The 9,695-nt window shown below is 34.4% G+C and overlaps 1 protein-coding gene across 1 annotated transcript; it reads right to left on the bottom strand.

The window, feature by feature from the left end:
* Nucleotides 1-561: 561 nt before the first annotated feature.
* On the bottom strand, nt 562-7,026 carry LOC145635811 (O-fucosyltransferase 35-like). The gene is made up of 9 exons (XM_081687170.1): nt 6,167-7,026; nt 4,179-4,340; nt 4,020-4,092; nt 3,804-3,874; nt 3,622-3,710; nt 2,866-2,998; nt 2,436-2,668; nt 1,819-2,295; nt 562-1,412 (listed from the first exon to the last, which is right to left on the bottom strand). The coding sequence occupies exons 1-9, from the start codon at nt 6,692-6,694 to the stop codon at nt 1,214-1,216; spliced, it is 1,965 nt and encodes a 654-aa protein (XP_081543296.1). The 5' UTR covers nt 6,695-7,026; the 3' UTR covers nt 562-1,213.
* Nucleotides 7,027-9,695: the final 2,669 nt, after the last annotated feature.

Genomic DNA, 9,695 nt, shown 5'->3' with positions numbered 1-9,695 from the left:
TCATCTCGGTTACTATGTTGACAATGACTTTTTTTTTTTTTTTTTTTTTTTATAATTTATTTATAATTTACATGTTTAAAGAAAATTGGGTCAATATTCTACTATGTTAAAATTGGGCTATACGGCTCTTTTAGTATAATACTTCTAATTTTTGGCCCAAGCAATATCCCAAATTAAAATTAGTACACTGTTTGACAAATGCTAATGTATAATTAGTCATAGGTTATAATTCTTATAAATGTGTAACAGTCCGACATTTCCATGTTATTAATTAGCACTATAACCTTTGACACTTAATCAACCACAACTAATAAACATTATGCAGCAGAATCGATCATTGAACGATCTTGTAGTAGTGGGTTATAGGCCCACAATGAAAACTTTAGAATTAAAAACCTTAAACAAACTTGAATACTCATAATCAATCCTCTTTACAACCTTGGTTCCTGAAACATAATTTACATTAGTTGTATGTATTTTTCTCAGCTCAAAAATCTTCAAATGAGCCAAAAAAAAAAAAAAAAAAAAAAAAAAAAAAAAAACATAATAGAACAGAGGAGACAATTTACTAGTTGTTAATTTAGAACAATCATATGGGAAATTACGCGATTATACTCTTCATCTTATACTTCACAGATGCTAACATGGAGCAATGTTGACAAATGCTATTTTCATCGAACATTGTATTCAGTTAAGTTACTTGTGTGTACATAAAATCAAGCGGCGAATTTAATGGCTCATTGTCATTCGCTTGAATATTCATCTGGATATTCCATTAGTCTGGGTGACAAACAATAACTTCAGACTTTATTTCTTCGTGTTAAAAAAGGACCTACACTATATTTTGTATTTAACAAAAATAAAAAGCCATCACCGAGGAAAAAAATAAGAACCAAAATTCTTGCTTACAGGGAAATCATTTTTGATATTTCCCTTCTTCATAAAGCCCTTTGAAATGATTATAATCAATCCGAACTGCTCCACAATGTCCTACGTCCATCAGCACAAGCTCACGAGTTCTCATTCCGCACCCAGCTGAAGGAATTGTACCCAGCAACATGTTCAAGTGAGTTCCACATCCACAAAGTTGGGTCTTCCGCGTTTCAGAATCTCAGGAATCAACTTCCCCAGAATGACTTTCAGACACCAGCAATCTTTGAATTCTTCATCTCAGAGTGCCTTACTTGTCTCAAACAAACATTTACTCGGATCACTATTTCTTCGCTGATTCACATACACATCCCGGAAGTGGATTTGCGTAGAAACTTTCCTCCAATTTCGGAAACTCCCCAGGTTCCCTATAATATGGACCTCCTAATCGGTCTTTATGCATCTTTTGCACTTTTGAACTGAACTTCTTCCAAGTGAGCTTTTCTTCATCATATTCATCAATAGCCTTCACCAAATTCATCCTGCACAGGCTTTCTTGTTATATGAGTTAAGTGGGGCTAGAACAAGATTTTATAAGATCAATGTCTTTTATATAGGCATATAAGCCTAAATTCTTAAGAAAGTTACTAAATTATATGAGGTAAGGGCGGGCAAAATATAGGGAAACTATTTGTCAAAAAAATATAGGGAAACTATATTGTTAAGGTAACACATCAAGTAAAAAAAAAATTGAAATATCTACAAATAGTAAAGTTGAACAAAGCACAAATTACTAAGGTCCATTATCATGGTAATCTTAAAGAATTTCATATACTGTAGGATTTTTAAAAGAAATGGCCTAGTACAGGATCACCAAAAAAACTATATTAAAAATATATATATATATATATATAATAATATATATCCAGAAGAAAAAGCAAGTTTTACCTGTCTGGGTTTATGGTTTTCTTAAACCCATCAAATCGCCTGTGACCTTGCACTGCTTTTGCCATATTTCCATCGTAGGTGTAGACAAATACATCACTTTCAAGTGCAACAACATAGTCTATACCAGCCAGCATGTTTTGATGGTTCTTGAAAGGTTCCAGCTCCTCTTCTGTAGCAAGAGTTGAATGTGAGAAAATATTAGGATATTCATCTGTGAGGTACTGCATACTTCCATTTCCAAAAGCTTCACCAGCAACCAAATATATTCTTGTGGTGGATGGGAAACCCAATCCTTTCAGGAGTAAGGCAGTCTCTCTAGGGGTCATTGGGCAACCACCAAGTCTCCTCCGCTCTGATCCATCAATATCCTTCTCCTTCCAATGACTGACCTCATACCGCATCTTTCGAAGCTCTTCATCTTCTTCTGCAGTCAAATTATGACTGCAGCCGGTAAAAGCAAGCATATCCTTCTCATACCTAACATGAAACAAGAATAAAATAAAATTGAGAATAAGTAGCGTAGTAAACTACATGGAAGAATACATGTATTATTGATCAGGAAGCATAAAGGTGCAAGTGCAACTAGCACTTCTCTGAATGGGATAGACAGAGCTAACCTCAGATGGAGAGCAAGATAAGGGCCCCCATTTTGTCTCATTCTTGCAACTAAGGTCTTCCCAAGTTCTTCAATGGGGGATGAGTACTTTAATGCCCTGTAATTAACTCGACACCTTAGCTTTTGTATGCCATTGGGGAGACCATTGTTAGCAATCCGGGAATCAGTATGCGTGAAGTACATTACTTTGTGCTGCTTCAGAAGTGGGAGGACTTCTAATTTATAGTAGCTAGCCTAATATATATAATTGTGTCAGTCAAATGCTAATCATAATAGCATAATTTACTATATGAAGACTACAGGAAGAGCATTTTGGTCATTCATGCTCTCAGAATCTAAGCACAGTTTTTATTTATTTTTTGTTATTAAGAAAAGAGGACTAAGCACTAAACAAAAGAGTATAATTTGAAAGATAAATGTCTTTATCAAACCTTAGACCAAGATATAGGTGTTTTTGTAAAAGGCTCAATATCGGCAACTTCTTTTGGTAATTCTTCAACTAAATGGATTTCATCCTTTAATGTCTCCATGAAGTGCTGCCAATCAAACAAATCTTTAAACCCGCTGTCAATGCATAAGAGAATCAGTTAATTCTAGTCATAAAACCACTTTGCGATGCATGCAGTTATTGTTTTAGGAAGCTACTCTGTAAAATCAAAATATGCAAGGAATAGCAGAATTTTTTTGAGCGCAGAGTGCTAGTCTTAGAAAGATTGACACGAGGACAGAAGCATAGGCACAAACATAAGAAAAAAGAGAAGATTACAGGCAAACATTTTGTATCAAATACATGCATGACTAGTCTATTACAATATTAGGCTAATGCATTCCAAGTCAATCACTACTTACAAATAACAATAAGGGGACAATAGAGTATAAAATATATTATCCAGAATCAAACTCTGGATTCAGTTTATCTAAGTTAGCAAAAAAATGTATAAAGGTAATTAGGAAGTCCGAGCCTTCTCCTTCATATATGTCACGAGGAAAACCAATATTTGACTGGTATGAGAAGTCCGAGCCTTCTCCTTCATGAATATCACGAGGAAAACCAATATTTGACTGGTATGACTGACACTTGGATAAGGAACATGGACCTAAGGGCTAGTTCTGAGTGTTGAGTGAGGAAATGAAGATCATTAACAATATACATTTTGGGAAATAATGTAGACAAAAGAGTATGTTACCTTTCATCAGCCCAGTAAGACGTGTGATCGAGAGAAGGAAGAACAAGAGTGGCTTTCATGATCTTAGCAACAGCAACCATATCACAGATCTGCACTCTAAAATTAGTACTTATGAGATCATAGTCAAAGCTAATAACTCTTATTAATTACATTAGAACCATAAAAACAAACAACCACCATACCCCAAATCTCATCTGATTCAAGCCACCATTCGCATTTATGAGGATGTAACCATTTGTCCTTTCATCCAGCTCTGCCAAAGGAAAACAAATGATAGTGAGGAACCATTACATAAAAAATGAGCACATTCCCTCAGATAATGATAATTCTTATAAAATATACAGCAAAAGGATTAAAAACCATGTGCATACATGCACAACTTCTATGCAGATTCATACTTTTATGCTTCTTTGGCAGATCAATGCACTGGCTGAAGTTTCCGCTGCTTGGTCTGGACCATATGTCATCACACTACAATATAGATCTAAGCATGAGCGATACAACAAGTGAAAGAAATTAGAGAGTTAAAAATGAAAAAATATATATTTCGAACTTACTTTACTCTCACTTTTTTCATTACTCACTACACCAGAGGCCACCATCATCAGAGTCCGTTCAATATCACCGCTCTCCTGTCTTACACCTTCTCCTTCTCTGTAGCTATAATCAGGAACGTTTTGATCTGCCTGGTAATGAAGGAATTGGGAGCCAGAATGAACCTAACAAGAAGAATAGACAAATTATTACTTGAGGAAAAAGAAACAAAAGATTAACTAAGTTTAACCCTTAAACAGGAAACCCGGAGGCCCTTGTGATATCAACAGGTTCAAACAAAATTTTGCATGGCATCTCCATGCTTAGTTATGCATTGAGTTACAAGAAAACAGCTAAGATGCAGGTCACTTTCAATATTGTCGAATAGCCTTGACATTTATTATACATTACCAAGGAGAAACTTTCTTATAAAGTTAAATAGTTACCTACATAGACAGTACAGAATTGAAGGTACTCAAACCTATAGGCTATAGACCTAAGATTATAAGGGCAACAGTACCACCCGTATTTACCAACTTAAGGACTTGAACAATTACAAAGAATTTGCATCTTTTAGTGCTTAAACTGATTGAACTAGATTCTTAAAATCAGAAAAGAGAAGATGTCCTGCCAAATCCCACAGATACTTCCTGCAAAATACTTGTAGAGATGGAGGGGTCAAGGGGCTAAACATCACCTCATCGTGCATCTTCATCCCAATGTCTTCACTTGAATCAAATAATAAATGGGGGAATAGAGCAATATTGAATGAAAAACATAGTTTCATCTTAAATTAAAGGTCTCCTTCAGTCCTCCTCTGCATTTCATGTAAAACGCAAACACAAAATGAGGAATTCCTCTCCCTTGGATTTTATTACCCTTCCACCTTTCATTTTTTTCTCACCCTACATATCCATTCCAAATTACCAATTGGATGACTTATCCAATCCTATGGACACGATGTCATGAAGGAAACACTGCTATCCATATTTACCTACTCCAGATTTTCCCTCCTTTTAGATCTTGAAGGTTAAACTAGATTCATACACTAAGAAGTGATATTATCCATTTATCCCCCATCAAATCCCATAGCCACTTACTTGACTTAAAAAGATACAAAGGTCAAGGAATAGATATCACCTTGTCATGCATCTTCGTTCTAATTTCATCACCTGATACCATACAGTAAATGGTGAAACAGGATTTTCTGATATTTGTTTACTCTCACCGAATCTTCTCTTCCTTTGGTTTCATGTAGAGCATCAATAAAATAATGGATGATGAATTTCCCTCCTTCACACTCTATACTATTCCTCCACTCCTTATTCCTACAATTCTACCTTCGTGTTCTATCCCAAAATGACAAATTGGTGACTTACATTACAGTGCTTAGTTACCAACTATCAAGTTATTATAGATTACTTTTCAATCATTACTTCTATTAGTACAAATATAAGTACAAATACTAATTTAGACTAATACATGCCAACTCCATAGTCCATTTTTGATCCAACTCCTTTTGTATTTTGAAGAATCGAAACTCGATGATATACATAATTACAATACATTTTGAAGATGATTGCTTTATAGGTCAACCACTCAGATTAGCAATTCTAGATTCTCCTAGTAAGCACCATTTGGAAATACATAATTCCCTCAAATAAGAAATGATAGTCACTAACAAGAATATGCTTCGGCCAATAGGTGCTTTCCAAAAAAAAGTCATTTCCTTAAACTTTACAAGTTTTCATAGCTCACATACAAGTCACAAAGCATACTAGCATGGCCAAAATAAACCACCTACCCTCTTATTCTCCATTCCATTGACTTACCTAACAATTTAACATAGTACTAACAAAACTTGAAATCAAACAAACAACTAACTAACAACTCATCAAACACTAAAATTAGAAAATAAATCAAACCCATCTATTCTTAACATAAATCCCAACAAAAATAACAATAAAGTTAATAAAAAAAAGTAGTTTAATAACTAAAAAGCTAGCATTACCTGAAGATTAGACTGAGTTGAATCAATCATGGAAGATCCAAATAACCCATGTTCAAAAATCCTAAAAACACCCAAAAGCAAACAAACCCCACAAAATAGAAAGAACATCCATTGACCTAATTTCTTCCTCTCTCTAAAACCAAGCTCAACAACCCCTTTAACAGCATCAGATCCAAGAACAGAAGAAGAATGCTTCTTAATTCTATGATGAAGCAATCCAAAATGATTCTGATTCTGGGTTTGTTTCTTTTCACAAAACGAATCAAACCCATCAGGAGAAAGAGGAGTAGTAGCAGGATCAGATCTGGGTGAGTTCAAAATTAGGTCAATTTCATGGTGAGTAGAGAGAGAATTTCCGCCGCCAGTTGGGGTGGTGCTAGTCGAAGCAGCGTCGTTGACGGCGGCGGAATTGGCGGCGCGTTTGAAGGAAGGAGCTCGGCGTGTCATGGAGCTCGAGAAGCGAGGACTGTTGACGATTTGAGGGACGCCATTATCGGTGGAAGAAGAGCGGTGATGGTGAAAACCCATGAAAATGGTGAAAGGGTTTTGTAGGAGAGAGAAAGTTGGATGTTAGTGGGGGTTGATTAAGAGGAGTGGAGCTTTAATGGAGGACCATTCACCATTAATGGAGGAAGTGAAGGTTGAAGAGAAAGCGATTGGGGAGGAGAGAGAAAGTGATATAAAACGCGGTATAGTTGTATTAAATGTATGATAGTATGAACATATGATTGATGTCTGGAAATTAATGGAATAATTTGAGTTGTTTATTGGTAATGTTTGAAAAATATGATTAAAGTAGTTGTATAATCGTGTTGTTCATAATTGCAATTGGGCACGACCTTTTCTGGAAGAAGAAAAGATGAGTTTTTTTTTTTCTTTGCTTTTTGGTAAATAATCCTACTACGACGACCACTAGTACTACCGGTCTACGGCTTAATTTTAAATCAGTTTAGTTCAGCTGTATCAATTCAGTTCACTTCTTAATATCCATCGCTCATAAACCGTTTATTTCAACTTAGTTCAGCCTTAATCAATTCAATTCAGTTGTTTTCAACGAATCAGAACAGACCCTAAAAAACTTGTACTACAACTTGTAATCGTAGTTATGTTTATCGATAGTATAGCGGCTAACCACACAATACGTGTGTCATACACTCATACCTAGTCATATGTGACTAATACGGGTAGTTTTTTTCGTTTGATTTTGTGTTATAAATTTAGTTGTTGACAACATTAATAAGGGAAGATATTGTAATTTGTAAATAAATCCTAAAAAATTACTACCTTTATTTTTTTAAGCTAACACGTTTTAACTTTAGCATTACTCACACACTCTCCTTTGACTGTATTTAGTGTTTTATATGTAACTAGAAATATATTTATGTGGGATCTTGTTGACCTGTTCTCTTCAGCTTAATTTCAGTTCAGTTCAATTCATTTCCTAATTTCCTTCTCCCATAAAATATTAAGTTCAGTTCAGTTCAGTTCAGCTCATCTCATTTCAGTAAATCAAAACAGACCCTTAGATTCGTTAAGATATATATTTTAAAATATCAAATTTTCATAATTTTTAATTATCATTGATTAAATATTTTAATGGTTGAATTTGTGTATGGGTAAAGTTGACTAAAGAAACGTGTAAACTAAAAAGAAGAGGTTATTTTTAGGTATATATGTCCAAACCTCCACAGACTGTATATATTAAAGATTTTTTATTAAAAAAGTAATTAATATAAATGAGGGTAAATAAGTAAATAAGCATTTTAGATGGTATAATTGTACAACAATAACTTTTGTGTGTGACTAGCTACACCGTGTGACCAGCTTACACAACAAGTAACCCCTAACCGATGTGTAATCCCTGACCGAGTAACTCCTGACCGACTGAGTAACCACTAGCTGACCAAGTAACCCCTGATCGAGTTAGTAACACCGTACCTGACCGTGAGTAACCCCTGGCCAAATAAGGCTATGTTGTTTTGAGCTTCTGGGCCGAGCAGAGCATAGCAAAGCAGGTGCCCAGAGCAAATTGAGTCAACAAAGCAGATTTCAGCAGACCAGCTTTAAAGAACGGGGTTTAACCCCTTACCCCTTACCAACTTTAAAAACTCAAAATATCACATTTTTAAGGAGAAACATATTTGTATTGATATAACTGTGAATTAAATCATTTCGATGGCATAGACTGCTATATATAACCAAAAAAAAAAATTTTTTTTACTGTTTTCTCTTTTCAAAGCTAGCCACCATATTAAAACCTAAGGGCTGCCATCAATTTTTATCAATGGTAAGCTCCAAATTCTTCTTTAATTTTAATGTTTTTAGCCAACAAAGATCACCATCGGTACGGTGGTTATAGTCAATCCCTCTATGTAGGGTTTAGTTGGTCTTTTCATGTAGGGTTTAGTATTGTTTGTTTTTTTAGTGTGTGCATGGATACAAATTTGGAAGATTCGTCTAACAAATTTGTCCAAATTAGTGGAATAATTGCAAGTCTGTTGGTATAGGGGTCGGGTGCAGATTTAGAAGATTCGTCTTGCAAATTTGCAGATCTTGATGATCAATCAAGTTTTCTCACTTTTGCTACTATATATCAATGGAGCTTTGTCAAGAACGATGCAAAGTTTAGATGTATTAAAGGATGATTGTAAGTGTCGAATGACTATTATTATTTAATGAAATCACCCCTTCCTATTCCATAAAAAATTAAAAAATCATTTCGATTGCATATAAAATTGATTTGCATTAAATGAAATATAACTGAGGTTTTACATCCAAAAAAAAAAAATAAAATTGTATACTTTGATATCAACCGATTAATAAAAGCTATTATACTGGTATAGCTTTGATTGGCACTCCATTTCTACGTGGTCCATGCATGCATCCTACTCTATACGTATTTATTAAGAATGAAGATTGCATAGAAAAACAACACACTTTTCATGTTGTGAAAATGAAATGTAGTTATTAGGAGAATGGATTGAGGAACAAAAGACACAAGCTAAAGGAATGACATCATCATTCTTATATTGGAATTTTCATCATACGACAAGATGTAAATTATTTTGATAAAGCTTATCATAGTTAACTAATTACTTGTTCCTTTAAAAAAGAAAAACAATTAGGGTCTGTTTACATTTACTGAACTGAGATGAAGTGAACTGAACTGAAGTAAATTGAACTGATTGGAGCTGAACTGAACTAAACTGAACTGAATTGAGTTGAAATGAATATTTTATGAGACAGAGAAATTAGGAGCTGAATTGAACTGAACTGAACTGATTGGAGCTGAACTGAACTAAATTGAACTAATTAGAGCTGAAGTGAATTGAACTGAAATTAAGTAAATGTGAACATGCCCTTACTTGCATACTTTTTTAAAGGGATCCTTTAATGAATCAACTATCTCTTTACATATGGGGTAATTTATTGTGAATTTGTGTAAGCTATTACGGAGTAGGTAGTTTTATGCATAATACATGTAGATGGATGATTTGCCTTTATCTACACTTATATTCAAAAACAAAAA

The sequence above is a fragment of the Chenopodium album genome, chromosome 6 (assembly GCF_948465745.1).
Source record: "Chenopodium album chromosome 6, dcCheAlbu1.1, whole genome shotgun sequence".
Lineage (NCBI taxonomy): Eukaryota > Viridiplantae > Streptophyta > Magnoliopsida > Caryophyllales > Amaranthaceae > Chenopodium > Chenopodium album.
Note: the sequence above shows the minus strand (reverse complement) of the source record. Positions and strands in the feature narration are given on the sequence as shown.

Coding starts and splice junctions, on each gene's coding strand:
- LOC145635811 (XM_081687170.1), bottom strand. CDS start 6,694: ATGGGTTTTCACCATCACCGCTCTTCTTCCACCGATAATGGCGTCCCT. Junction 2,999..3,621: donor TCTTACTGGGCTGATGAAAG/GTAACATACTCT, acceptor ATGCATTGACAG/CGGGTTTAAAGATTTGTTTG. Junction 1,413..1,818: donor AAAACCATAAACCCAGACAG/GTAAAACTTGCT, acceptor AAGCCTGTGCAG/GATGAATTTGGTGAAGGCTA.